At 43.4% G+C, this 13,972-nt stretch overlaps 1 protein-coding gene and 1 long non-coding RNA gene across 3 annotated transcripts; both read right to left on the reverse strand.

The window, feature by feature from the left end:
- Positions 1 to 701: 701 nt before the first annotated feature.
- SNX12 (sorting nexin 12) lies at positions 702 to 10,001 on the reverse strand. The gene is made up of 4 exons (XM_016943691.4): positions 9,589 to 10,001; positions 4,301 to 4,396; positions 3,294 to 3,418; positions 702 to 2,569 (listed from the first exon to the last, which is right to left on the reverse strand). Exons 1-4 carry the CDS (start codon positions 9,751 to 9,753, stop codon positions 2,467 to 2,469), a joined length of 489 nt encoding a protein of 162 aa, XP_016799180.1. The 5' UTR covers positions 9,754 to 10,001; the 3' UTR covers positions 702 to 2,466.
- On the reverse strand, positions 6,069 to 9,441 carry LOC134809319 (uncharacterized). 2 transcript variants are annotated; one of them, XR_010154759.1, is made up of 3 exons: positions 9,354 to 9,441; positions 8,453 to 8,519; positions 6,069 to 6,157 (listed from the first exon to the last, which is right to left on the reverse strand). It is a non-coding gene; the product is annotated as an uncharacterized LOC134809319 (long non-coding RNA). The 2 variants fall into 2 exon arrangements; XR_010154760.1 differs by lacking the exon at positions 9,354 to 9,441 and adding an exon at positions 8,850 to 8,939.
- Positions 10,002 to 13,972: the final 3,971 nt, after the last annotated feature.

Here is a 13,972-nt window from a genome sequence, read left to right on the forward strand (position 1 = left end):
ATTTGCTAATGTTTTGAACACATCACTTTCTGTACCTTCTTTCCATGTTGAGCTACATCAAAACTAGCTTTGATTTTCTAAATGACAAGACTGCTACCTCCCCTCATTCCAACCCTTGCCAAAACCCACTCTGTGTAGGGAAACCATTTCAGAGCTCACTGGTCAGATGAATATCCACCCACCAAAAGTTCTGAGAGTTCACCCACCTTTCTGCCTGTGTCAAATTTATTTGGGAAAAAAAACAGTGTCAGTTGAGATAAAAAGCCTATAGAAGAAATGTTTGTTGGTGTTGTGTGGGTGTGTCAGAGGATGAACACATGCATGTGTGTTTATGTACATGTATTACATATGCAGACACACACATACACACACACATATATAATAAATATATTCTGCCCAAATTAGCACAAACCCACAAGCTTAAAAACCAAATCTGCTAAATGTGACTCAAACAACAGGTACTGAGCCTACAGCTACTTCCTGCAAGCAGATGCATTACCTCTGTGACAAAGTCAGTTGTGAGTTGCAAAAAGGATAGGTAAATATCATTAAGATAAGTTAAGATTCTGCTTTCTAAAAAAATTTAAATGCAAAACATTACCTCAGGACACTGGCCACACTGTATGATTTCTGCATAATACCCAGCATATCCTAGACACTAAAGAATACTAAATTTACAACTTAAGCAGGAAAACAGAGGCTTGCTTCACAGTGGTTTAATATGAACAGAGTTGAATATGACATTGTCTGACAGAAGAATGAACAGTTTGCTGAATAAAAGCCCCGAGTCAGGATATATATACACAGCAGAAATGGGGCCTCAGACTCTCAGCACTTGTGCACAATGAAAGAGGAAATCGTTTTTAAAAAATGTCTATAACAGAGGATACAAATCAAAAAGGCAGCAACAACAACATTGGCGAGGTGGGAAAGGGAGCAGAGCCTCTCATTAGGGGCTGCTTAGCCCCTGGCGCAGGCTCAGCAGCTGGAGAGCTGTCTCAGGGAACTTCAACATTTAGATGGGTTCCAAATCCTATGTCAAAATACAATCCTAATCTCTCTGATCAGGGTCAGTCAGAATCAGCAATCCTTTTCCCCAGTGCCCTGCATAGAAAACTCCAATCTTTCCATGATAGGGAGTCTAAGCAAAGAGCCTCCACCTCTCACCTGGCACCAAAGTTAACTTACTCTCACCCCACCACTTGGGACAGACATTGGGCCCCAGCAAACAAACCACCCCCTCCAAGACAGAAACCAGGATAGTTGCCAGCCTCAAGAAGCTGCTTCAAATGTTAAGATTTAGGAAATCCATACCAAGCTGCTATCCATAGTTCAACTTCTGGGGAAAATGCTGGAGTTGCATGAGAAACAAGTGCAGGCAGTTCAATAACCCTGTGACCACGCTGGGGAGGGCAGCAAAAACTCTTGCCCCTGAGCCCCATTCAACAACTCAAAGTGCTTAGGAGAAGTCAGAGACTGTGTGGTTGGTTTGTGTGCTTCTGCCCTGTGGCAGCACTAAATGGGATGGGGGAAAGGAGAATGGAAGGAAGACAGTGTTGATGCCCTTCCCTACCGAGGGTAAGAGCCTAGAAGATAATCCACTCCCACCCTTCAGGGAGTTACCTGGCAGTGGTGAGTTGCCCCCACCCCTCAAGCCACCAAACCTGCAAAGCTAACCCATAAAGTAGCAAGGGCTTGGGGAGGGAGAACTGCTGGCCCATACTGACTCACCAGCTGATGAGCAAAAATAGGCAGCTAGAGTGGGAGCCACAAAGGGAGAGGGGCTAGGCAATAGGAGCTCCCCTACTGCCCTATGGCTTTCTTCTGACTCTGAAGCAGCCATAATGATGGGCCCAGAAAACCCACACACCCTGCTCCATACAACAGACTGCTTGGACTCTAGGAGGATTACTGCCATGGAAAGCAACAAGGGAGAGAGAAAGCAACAAAAGAAACTGTTAACAAAACTGGGAGCAGGCCTAGAGAAAACAAGGAAAGCTTCTGAGTCTCTACCACCTTTCCAAAAAGGAAAAAATACATGCAGTTAGGAAAGGCAGGGTTTTTCCCTGCTCAGTGTTCTTGGTTAAACCTAAGAGTAAGAAAAATCCCCTGAACTTGCAGCATCAATATGTATCCAAGTGCCTCACCAGCACAAGCGCCCCCCTCCCCCCAGGTTAGCCTTCTGGCATGGGTAAATGCCCAAGAAATTGCCTTCCAGTCTAATCCCCCCACCCACCCCAACCCCAAGCAAAGGGCATCTGCCTGTGGGTTCCCACCTCTCCTCAGAGAAGAGGATCCTAGCAGAGTGCCCACATGGTGTAGTCAGGTACCAGGGAGCACAATGCCAGACAGTCTATCAGGCCAGGAGATGGGCAGCCAACTTCAGATCAAAGACAGAGAGAGGCTTAGTGTAAAAACCAATGTCATTTCAGCAGGAAAGTAGAGGGCAGGTGGTGAGAGGGGCTCCTACTGGCGCACCTTCCCCGGGACGTAGTTCCTGTCAATTGCCTCCTCTTGCAGAAACATGTGTAGGCAGCGTTCATTCTGAGCCAGTGGGTGCCCAGCAATTCTATAAAGAAACCAGGATGGTTATCAGTAGTATTCAGAATCAGAGAGAATTAGCAGAGGGATGGGGATGTGGACAGGGGAAGAAGGGCAAGGTCAGCCCTGAGGTTCAAGCCAGTAGAGGACAGCAGTAGGGTACCACCTCAACCCTAATATTGTAAAGGGGACGGGGGATAGAGGGGCAAGACAGGGAAATCCCTAGATATAACCAACATGCAGTGCTTTCTCAGGCCCTGACACACAGGATCAGAATCCTACTCAAAGGAATGGAGTTTTACTGTCCAGTCAGCCCACCACATAATTGGCACCACATCATGGTACCCATTATAAAAGGTGAGCTGGGTGCGGTGGCTCACGCCTGTAATCCCAACACTTTGGGAGGCCAAGGCAGGTGGATCACTTAAGGTCAGGAGTTCGAGACCAGTCTGGCCAACATGGTGAAACCCCATCCCTACTAAAAATATGAAAATTAGCTGGGCATGGTGGCCGGCGCCTGTAATCCCTGTTACTCAGGAGGCTGAGGCAGGAGAATCACTTGAACCCAGGAGACGGAGGTTGCAGTGAGCCGAGATCACACCATTGCACTCCAGCCTAGGTGACAGAGTGAGACTCTGTCTCAAATAAATAAATAAGTAAATAAAAATAAAATAAAAGGTGAGGTAAACAAAACATATAGAAAGACTATGATGGCAAAAGTAGCAAGTGGAGCCCCCAGGAACTTGGCTTACTTGTTAATAAACTGCTCGAGGCCCTGCCTCCTTTCTTCGATGAAAGACTCTTCAAAGATCCCTTCATCTCCTCGGAAAGGGAGCTGCCGCTTCAAGGCTTTCCCAGGCAGTGGTGGTACTACAATCTGCAGGCACACACAAAAGTCCAGCCACATGGGAGAGAGACAGAGTGGGAATGAGATGGTAAAGCACCATGTACCTAATTTCTTATTAGGCATAGGGTCCATCCTGTCCCACAGCCAGCAACTTGCAAGAACTAAGACCATAAGAACAGTCAGGATGGCTCAGGTCAAAAATTAATCCGTTTCTGTGGGAAGACAGGTTTACCACCTCAAAAGAAGGAAATAAACTCCAAATAATCCTCACTTTCCTTAACAAGCCACTACCATTCAAGAATTTAGCTAGGATTTTCCTGACACTAGACTTTCCATTTTTAGCACCTACAGGAATTAAGTTGTACAACTTTACTAGCGACTAAGTGAAGTAATACTTTAAAAAAAAAAACTTGTCCTGAACTTACCACTTTCTTTCTTTTTTTTTTTTTGAGACAGAGTCTTGCTCTGTCACCCAGGCTGGAGTGCAGTGGCACGATCTCAGCTAACTGCAACCTCTGCCTCCCAGGTTCAAGCAATTCCCATGCCTCAGCCTCCCAAGTAGCTGGGATTACAGGCATCCACCACCACACCTGGCTAATTCTTGTATTTTTAGTACAGGCGGGGTTTCACCATGTTGGCCAGGCTGGTCTTGAACTCCTGACATCAGGTGATCCGCCCGCCTCAGCCTCCCAAAGTGCTGGGATTACAGGTGTGAGCCACTGTGCCCAGCCAGAACTTACCACTTTCAAGTTTCAAAAGGTATCCCCCCGATCTAAAATACTGAGATCTGATGGATAAGAATGTGTTCACCCTCTTCATTCCCTTCAAGACTTTATAGACTGTGGTTGTATGCCCCCTCAGCCTATGTAGAGCTCCTCCTCCAAAGATGCCACACAGAGAACAAGGCCATACCTTGCTATCTCTCTCCAGCTCATTTTTCAGCCACTCAAAGTCACTGTAGCGCCGCCGTACGCAGGACTCCTTTAGCTTGAAGATAGGTAGGTTTGTCTACATGGAAGGAAAAATTAAAGAAGAAAGATGGTAATGTTCAGCCTGTGGTAGCCACCTGTCTGAGTAACTTGGACAGGTCCCAATGAAGAAATAGCTCCTATGGATCATGCTCCTATAACCCCTTCAAATCACCACCAGGTAAAAACCAACCCTTACCACATCCAACCTTATCATAGCTGATGATCAGAAGTCCCTTGCTGCTTTGAATTTATCCTACAAGTAGACTTGCAGTAGTATGTAAATATGTACATATAAGAGTTTTCACCGGGCTTGGTGGTTCACGCCTGTAATCCCAGCACTTTTGGAGGCCAAGGCAGGCAGATCACTTGAGGTCAAGAGTTCAAGACCAGCCTGGCCAACATGGTGAAACCCTGTCTCTACTAAAAATACAAAAATTAGCCAGGTGTGGCGGCACACACTTGTAATCTCAGCAACTTGTGAGGCTGAGGCAAAAGGATCACTTGAATCCAGGAGGCGGAGGTTGCAGTGAGCCAAGATCACACCACTGCACTCCAGCCTGGGAGACAGAGTGAGATTCTGTCTCAAAAAAAAAAAAAGAGTTTCACTGCATTTTATTATTTATAATAATAATAAATGTCTATGAATAGACAATAGGTTACAATGAATTATGGTATACCTGTATAGTAGAATATTAAATAACTATGAAAAGAATGTGAAAGCCAGGTGCAGTGGCTCACACCTATAATCCCAGCACTTTGGGATGCCGAGGCAAGGGATCACCTGAGCCCAGGAGTTTGAGACCAGCCTGGGCAACCATAGCAAGATTCCATCTCTACAAAAAGTAAAAAAGCCAGGTGTAGTGGCAGTGCTCGCTTGTGGTCCCAGCTACTCAGGAGGATCACCTGAGCCCAGGAGGTCAAGGCTATGGTGAACTGTGATTATGCTACTGTAATCTGGCACAGAGACTCTGTCTCTCGAAATAAAAATGAAAGATCTCTATGTGCCAGTATGGAAAGATATTAAGTAGTAAAATCAAGGTATAGAACAGTATATATATATAGCTTGCCTCTATTTGTGTTTTAAAAAGGGATGTATATGTATATATTTATACTGATTAATAAAGTATTTATGAAAATATACTGGTAATGGTGATTGACTTTCGAGAGTAAGAGAAGACAACTGGAATGGGTGGAATAGTCACATTTTTCATTGTACAATTTGAATTTATCATGTGTACATATTACATTTTCCTTTAAAAAGTGAATTTAAATTCCCTGTAAAGAGATAAACACATCCAAGGTATGCCTACCTCTGCTCTTCCTGTCCAAATCCTCTCCATTCTACCAGTGCTCACTCAACTCTCACTTCATACAAAAAAATTTTCTGACAACAACAACTGGATTTATTGGTTTTCCTCCTCTCTGAACTCTTCTGACAGTTATACTTTAGCATTGCCTGATACACTATTGTTTTATGCATCATGTTTGCCTTGTCTAACTAACTAATCTCATTAAGATCAGAAACTATGACTACTTCTGCATCTTCTAAAATGCAGAATATGCAAGTTACTCAATAAATGCTCAATTGATTAACAGAGACTCTATGTGTCTGTTTATCCTCTCCTCATCTAGAAAGTGCATAAGAAATCACCATTACAAAAGTTGGCTTACCATAGCTTGCTCCCTGATATAAATCAGCTCATTCCCACATTTTAAACACTGAGAAGATTCCCAAGGCTCTAGTGGCAACACGAATCCCCTGACAGAAAACCCTGATCTTCACTCCTGTCTACAAGTTCTAAACAGAAATGGCCAACCACATGTATTAATACTGACCATATTTACTGCCAGTCAATTCAGGTGAGAGGATGAATAAAATAAACTAGTTATCTCCTTTCTCCACAACTGCCTCTTGGCAGGAAAAGAGCAACTCGAAACTCCATTAGAGCTTCACACAGAACCCACTACATCATGCTTTGTACTCCTTGACACTGGAAATTGTCTTTTCAGGATCCAGTTCTCAAATAGGCCATCAAAAGCCAAATAACTGGCCAATTTTACATTAAACTCCATCCAGGATCGTCAAGGTCCAAGGAATGTCAATAGGTTGAAATGGAGTGAGATTCATATAAAGTAAGATTACTAAACCATTATTTATTTAAAAGAATAAATAAGGGCTGGATGCGGTGGCTCACGCCTATAATTCCAGCACTTTGGGAGGCGAGGCAGGCAGATCACTTGAGGTCAGGAGTTCGAGACCAGCCTGGCCAACATGGTGAAACCCTGTCTCTACTAAAAATACAAAAATTAGCCAGGTGCTTGTAATCCCAACTACTCAGGAAGGTGAGGCGGGAGAATCGCTTGAACCCAGGAGGCGGAGGCTGCAGTGAGCCGAGATCATGCCACTGCCCTCCAGCCTGGGTGACAGAGCAAGACTTTGTCTCAAAAAAAAAAAAAAAAAAAAGAATAAACAAGGCCAGGCGTGGTGGCTCACACCTGTAATCCCAGCACTTTGGGAGACTGAGGTGGATGGATCACTTGAGGTCAGGAGTTCGAGACCAGCCTGGCCAACATGGCGAAACCCCATCTCTACTAAAAATACAAAAATTAGGCCGGGCATGGTGGCTGACACCTATAATCCCAGCACTTTGGGAGGCCGAGGCAAGCGGATCACTTGAGGTCAGGAGTTCGAGACCAGCCTGGCCAACATGGCGAAACCTGTCTCTACTAAAAATACAAAAATTAGCCAGGCGTGGTGGTACATGCCTGTAATCCCAGCTACTTGGGAGGCTGAGGCAGGAGAATCACTTGAACCCGGGAGGCAGAGGTTGCAGTGAGCCGAGATCATGCCACTGCACTCCAGCCTGGGCTACAAGAGCAAAACTCTATCTCAAAAAAAAAAAAAAAATTAGCCAGGTGTGGTGGCACCATGCCTTATGCCTGTAGTCCCAGCTACTCCAGAGGCTGAGGCAGGAGAATCGCCTGAACCTGGGAGGCATAGGTTGCAGTGAGCTGAGATCATGCCACTGCACTCCAGCCTGGGTGACAGAGCGAGACTCCGTCTCGAAAAAAAAAAAAAAAAATTGTGGAAGGGACCGATTAAAAGTTTAGTCAGTAGAAAAATTTTGCATGCTAAAGTTTTGCTACTAAGTGTTGTCAAGGAGACAGAAGTGTAGCAGAAAGAATATGCAGTCAGACATATTTGTGTTCAAATTCCAGCCCTGTCAGTTATAGTTACGTGTACTCGGGCAAGTTACTTAAACTGCATTCCTCCTCAGTTTCCCATGTGTAAAACGAAGTTCTGTAAGGATTAACACAAATTAAAACCTAGTTCAGTGCCTGGTACACAGTAGGCACTAGATGAACAGTCCCTGTTGTTATTAGAATACCTGGAGTAGGGCCAGGCGTGGTGGCTCACGCCTCTAATCCCAGCCCTTTGGGAGGCCGAGGCAGGAGGATCACTTGCGGTCAGCAGTTCAAGACCAGCCTGGCCAACATGGCGAAACCCCGTCTCTACTAAAAATACAAAAATTAGCCAGGCATGGTGGCATGTGCCTGTAATCCCAGCTACTCGGGAGGATGAGGCAGGAGAATTGCTTGAACCCAGGAGGCGGAGGTTGCAGCGAGCCGAGATTGCACCATTGCACAGCAGCCTGGGCAACAGAACGAGACTCCATCTCTTAAAAAAAAAAAAAAAAAAAGAATACCCTGAGTAAAGAGCGATTTCATTCAGAATCCCTAAGACTCTTGGGTAATGCATTGAATGTCTCCAAAACCCCACAGCAGACAGCCCTTATGCTGTACTAGTCATGCCCAAGCTCCCTCAGGTAACTAAGTTCTCCAGCACTGACAATTTCCTGCTTTTATCATATTCTGAAGGACCTAAATTCCATTCTCCCCCAAAGACATGATTTCACATCGTTCTTATATAGACAAGTGTTTCTCATGTTTTGCTATTCACTTTTCTTTCTTCAGTTTGGACTTTGCCAAACTTGGAATCTGGAAATCATAATTTCTCAATAAGATTTCAAAGCCCAAGTAGGAGACCACAATTTCTCATTCAATTCACTCCTTCAACAATGAAAGCACATACACTCTTTTAGTTCTTCAATGCTGTTTGAGCAGGATGCTGTCCACAGAGAATATTCTGGCCTTTTAGTCTGAGAAGAAAACATAAGGAAAACTACAAAATGATTCTCAAACTGTTTTGCCTATAGCCACTTCAAGTGGGCAAAAGATCCTGCAAACCAAGTACTCTATCTGCACATTCCATCCTTGCATTATGGGCTAAGCACTAGAGAGTAAAGTCCTCTATCATGCATGCTGGAAGAAGCCACTCCTGGGCAATTCTGAAATGTCATGTATTAAAGTAACTACAGACCAGGGTCAGAATCCAAAAGGGTAATCTAGGACAGAAAGGGCAAAAAGCCATTCATATACAAAGTACCTAAACGAGAGTCAATAAATACTGAAATAAACATTCTGGATACTTCAAATCTAAAGGATCCACATAGAATGAAAGCAGTGACTGACAAGGCACCAATCCCAGGGCCAGGCCAGGTTTCAAGGCGAGACAGCACGTAGTATCTGCGAAAACTTAAGCATAAAACATTTCTCTCCTTCAGATGCTGATCCGACACAAGTTAGGAAAGCGCTCGGTCTCAAGGAGACTCCCTTTCTTATTTCTGCTCCCACAAGCCTACTGTCTGCCTTTTCTGGAATCTACCTTCCCTTTAATTCAAGGCTTTGCTTTACTCCATTATCCCAGGGAGACCTCATTAGAAAGCAGCCGGCCTTCCTGCCCTCCCTCTTCAGACTTCCCACAACCTAGTTTAGTTATGGAGCTCAGCGACATATCGCCTTGGCTTTCCATCCCCCAGCCCTCTTCCATCCTCCCTCCCTTCCTTCAGTCGCTACAGCCGTGATTCCTATCTCCTTGAATTCCTCACTCTAATCTTTTTCCATCCACCCCACCCTATACAGCCATGCTTCACTTCCTCATGGGTAGCTTTCCTGCATCCCCGTCCGATGTCTCCCTCAGGAGTTTTCTGCATCCTCCGGCCACAACTGAATCGGCACACCTCGTTCCAAGCCTATTATACCCCTAACCCCCAAATGACCCCTAAGGCGTCTTCCCCGCCGTTAGTTGTCCCCGCGGTAGCCTCCCTCCCCCCTCCCGCCCGCGCCGCCCGGTCCTCCCTCAGCTGTCTCCCTCACCCCGTGACTCACCCGCATGCGAACCTCATAGGTGGTGAAGCGCGCGCGTCCCACGCCCACCGTCTGAGGATTAAAGATGTCGATCTCCAGGAAGTTACTTGGCGGCCCGTAAGCGTCGGTCAGGTCCTGCGGCTTCGAGTTAAGGCGCCGAGTATCAGCTACTGCCGTGTCCGACATCTTTCCGAAGGAGAGCCTGGGACCGGGGAAAGGGGGTGGAGGACAGAGGCCTGAGGCAGGAGCGCGCACGGCCCCTCCCGCTTGCAAAATAACCAGCCAACCCACAGGCGGCGGCGGCGCGCACGCGCGCCCACGCACGCACGCGCACGCCGCACGGGCCTGGGCCCCGCGCCCTGAATAGCGGCCGTGCTGACTGCTGCGCGCCCTGTAGAGTGGAGGCCATATTCAGGCTTCCGGGTGATGTTTGTGGCCACCCGGGAACCTGCATCCCCAATACGCAGTACCCAATACCCTGCCTAGCAGCACAGGCTGGCTCCGCCAATCGCGGCTCCTCAACCCAAGAAATTGTCTCGTACCGTGTATCAATCAACAGTGGGCACTGCCCCGCAAGCCAGGCTCCTACAGTGATAGGCCGAAGCCCAGTGACCTGAATAAGTCCTGGTTTTCCGCGAAAATAGAAGGGTGGTCTATGGAGGGTGGGGTTCCAACAATAGTACTGAGAACCTATAACGTAGCCGTCCCACCTGTGCCGCTGATGGTTTCAGTTCACGCCACACACAATGGCGCACTCAGCACTACGTATGGCGCCAGGAAAGCAGCAAGCAACTAGGATGGGGTAAAGAAAGACATTTCTCTCTCACTTTTCAGGAAAATTGGGCATATCTTACTCCTTGTTGCCACACTCCAGGTGTACTCAATCTTACATTTATCAGCAAATTGAGGGTACTTATTTCATACCTTCTATTTCTACTCCGCAGAACTCCATACTTGGCACTGCTCTGAGGTTGCTTGCAACCCATAATGGAGATAGAATAAATGTTTACATGAGAATATCTATAGAAATATTAATATTTATATGACTAATTTACATATGCTCCACATTAAAGGGTAGACTGGGTGATGATTTCAGGTCATCCTTTCTCCACCTTTCCCCTGCCCTCCTCTACTCAAAAAATATTTCCCATATCACTGATGCCTGAAATTCTTTCAACAGAGTATGAGGCCCTACAATTTCACAATTGCTGTTTAATTCAATTTAACCAATATCCACTAAGCAAATAAGTGCCAAGCACCATGCTAAACACTAAAATCCTGGAGTTAAATAAGAGTCCCTGCCCTCAAGGAGTTAACATTCTAGCAAGGGAGACAAGTAAACAAAACTAATATAATGCGACAAATACAAAATAAGTAAATGTTCAAAGCAGCACATAGGAAATGTATAACTGGAAAAATTAGGGGAGGTTCCCCTGGAGGAGGAAACATCTGAGTTTAACAGACATGAAAAGACATAAAGGACAAATAGGAGTGGAAATAGGGAAAGGTAATTTCTGGAATAAGAAACAGCATATGCAGGCCGGGCACGGTGGCTCACACCTGTAATCCCAGCACTTTGGGAGGCCGAAGCAGGCAGATCACTTGAGGTCAAGAGTTCGAGATCAGCCTGGCCAACATGGTGAAACCCTGTCTCTATTAAAAATACAAAAATTAGCTGGGCATGGTGGCACACGCCTGTAATCCCAGCTACTCAGGAGGCTGAGGCAGGAGAATCGCTTGAACCCGGGAGGCAGAGGTTGCAGTGAGCTGAGATCATGCCACTGCACTCCATCCTGGGCAACAGAGCAAGACTCCATCAAAAAAAGAAAGAAAGAAAAGGAAAAGAAAAGAGAGAGAGCGAAAGAAAGAAAGAAAGAATACACAAAGTCCTTGCGATAAGAAACAGTGGAGCATTTTTAGGCATTTATCGCCAATTCAGACTGTGTGATGGAAGTGTTTAGAAAGGTAGACTGGCTAGGGATGGGCAGACAAAGGATGATCCGCTTATATTAAGTAAAGGATCTCTGACTTTATGATAGGTGATACAAAGCTTTCTGGTAGGTGATAGGGAGTCCCTGAAGGATCCTAAGCAGGAAAAATACATGATCAGATTTATGTTTTAGAAGAATTGTTTTGTAGACAACATGGAAGGTATATTTAAGTTGAATTATGAAGGTACTGACAATAAGACTCAGAATCAAGTGGTGATGGTGACAATGGAGAGGAGGGAAGAGATAGGACAGAGATTGAAGAAATAAAATAGATACGACTTGTACGTGATTAGATATGGTGGTAGTATAGTGTAGGGCTTAAATGTGTGACCCATGAACTTAGGCTGCCTGGGTTTAAATCCTTGCTTTCTAGCTGTATAACCATGAGCAAATTATACAAACAGTTTTCCTCATCTGTAAAAAATGAGTTCAGTTTAGATAAATATGGGGTGTCTGTAGAACATCCAGGTGGAGATGTCCAGCGAGTAGCTGGAAATACTGGCCTGGAGCTCGAGGGCGAGGTCAGGGTTAGAGAGATAGAGATATGAGAGTCATCAGCATACCATGTAGAAAGAAAAACATGAAGAGGCAAGGACAGAAGATTTGAAAGTTGGTGAGGGCATGCAGTTTTGGTAGGAATGTGAATCGGTACAATCTTTCTGGGAAATAGATTGGCAGTATGTATTTTTTTTTTAAACTTTGACTTGAAGAAACTTGTAATACTGGTTGTCTCTGGAGAGCAGAACTGGAGAAAAGAAGTCACAGACGGCAGGGAAGGTTGTTTTTCATTAACTGTGTTTAAGTATAATGCCTTTGTATTTTTTATTTTTAATGTTATTTACCAAAATCTTTAACTCAAAAGTTTTACTTCCAATAATTTATCCTCAGAAAATAATCAGATAATCACATAAAGATACCAGTGTAAGGTTCTTGTTTTTAAGAGCAAATAATTGTTCATTTTCTGCAATATTTGTGTAGTCTTTTTTTCTAATTTGTGAATTTGCTTATATAACAAGTATTATAAAGGGGTAGTGGATTTTATATTTTACAAGGCTTTTTATCTTAGTCAGTTCCATCATAAATTTCACTATCTTGTGTAAATGGCCTAATTTACAGTTCCCCTATCTATCCATTTAAAATAATTTCTTATGCTTGTTGATACAGAATGATGTCCATGAAAAAGTGAAAAAAGCTGGTAAAAAATATTGTAGTATGATATCACTTGTATTAATGTATATTTTATATATAATAATTAATATAAATAATTATAATTATAAATAATATAATATAATATATAAATAATATAAACATATAATTATATATAATTAAATATAATAATTATATATTTATATAATTATTATATTTTATATTATATAATTATATTTATATATAAATTTATATATATTTATTTTTATTTTTATATATTTATATTTATTTATATAATATATATAAATAAATATATATAAATATATATGATATATATATCTATATAATTATATATGATATATATATCTATATAATTATATATAATTATTTATATATAAATATATTTTTATATATTATAAATATATATATAATATATATAAAATATATAAATATATATAAACAATATATATATTTATATATATAAATAATTATTTATATATAATTTTTAAAGTCTGGAAAGACATGCACCAAAATGTTAGCAGTGGTTACCTCTGTGTGGTGGGGTTTCAGTTGGATTTTATATTTTTATAATTTTCTAAAGGATCTGATTTTTTAACAATAAACTTACATTTATTTTTTGACCAGAAAATGTAAAACTATTTCCATTTGGGAAAACCATTAAAGGGCAGGCACAGAAAAGAACAGCTTGTGGGCCGGGCACGGTGGCTCACGCCTGTAATCCCAGTACTTTGGGAGGCCAAGGCGGGCTGATTGCCTGAGTGCAGGAGTTTGCGACCAGCCTGGGCAACACGGTGAAAACCTGTCTCTACTAAAATACGAAAAATTAGACGGGCGAGGTGGCATGTGCCTGTAGTCCCAGCTACTTGGGAGGCTGAGGCAGGAGAATTGCTTGAACCCGGGAGGCGGAGGTTGCAGTGATCCGAGATCGAGCCACTGCACTCCAGCCAGGGCAACAGAGCAAGACTCCATCTTGGGAAAAAAAAAAAAAAAGCTCGTGAAGGAGATCAGGAAGGAGTGGTCAGAGAGGTAGGAAGAGAGCCAGAAGACAATAATGATCTGAAGGCAACGAATAAAAATGTTTCTAAAAGGAGCAAATAGGTGGTTAATAGTGTTTAATATAGTAGAAAGGTCAAATAAGATAAGCCCTGAGAAATGTCCACTAGATTAAATAATTACTTAAATGAGAACAGTTTCAGTAGAGTCCTGGGAGTAGAATCCAGATCATAGTGAATTGAGAATTGAATCAG

Source organism: Pan troglodytes, chromosome X, assembly GCF_028858775.2.
Source record: "Pan troglodytes isolate AG18354 chromosome X, NHGRI_mPanTro3-v2.0_pri, whole genome shotgun sequence".
Classification (NCBI taxonomy): domain Eukaryota; kingdom Metazoa; phylum Chordata; class Mammalia; order Primates; family Hominidae; genus Pan; species Pan troglodytes.

Coding starts and splice junctions, on each gene's coding strand:
- SNX12 (XM_016943691.4), bottom strand. CDS start 9,753: ATGTCGGACACGGCAGTAGCTGATACTCGGCGCCTTAACTCGAAGCCG. Junction 4,397..9,588: donor CCTATGAGGTTCGCATGCGG/GTGAGTCACGGG, acceptor CCTTCCATGTAG/ACAAACCTACCTATCTTCAA. Junction 3,419..4,300: donor AGCTGGAGAGAGATAGCAAG/GTATGGCCTTGT, acceptor GTGTGCCTGCAG/ATTGTAGTACCACCACTGCC.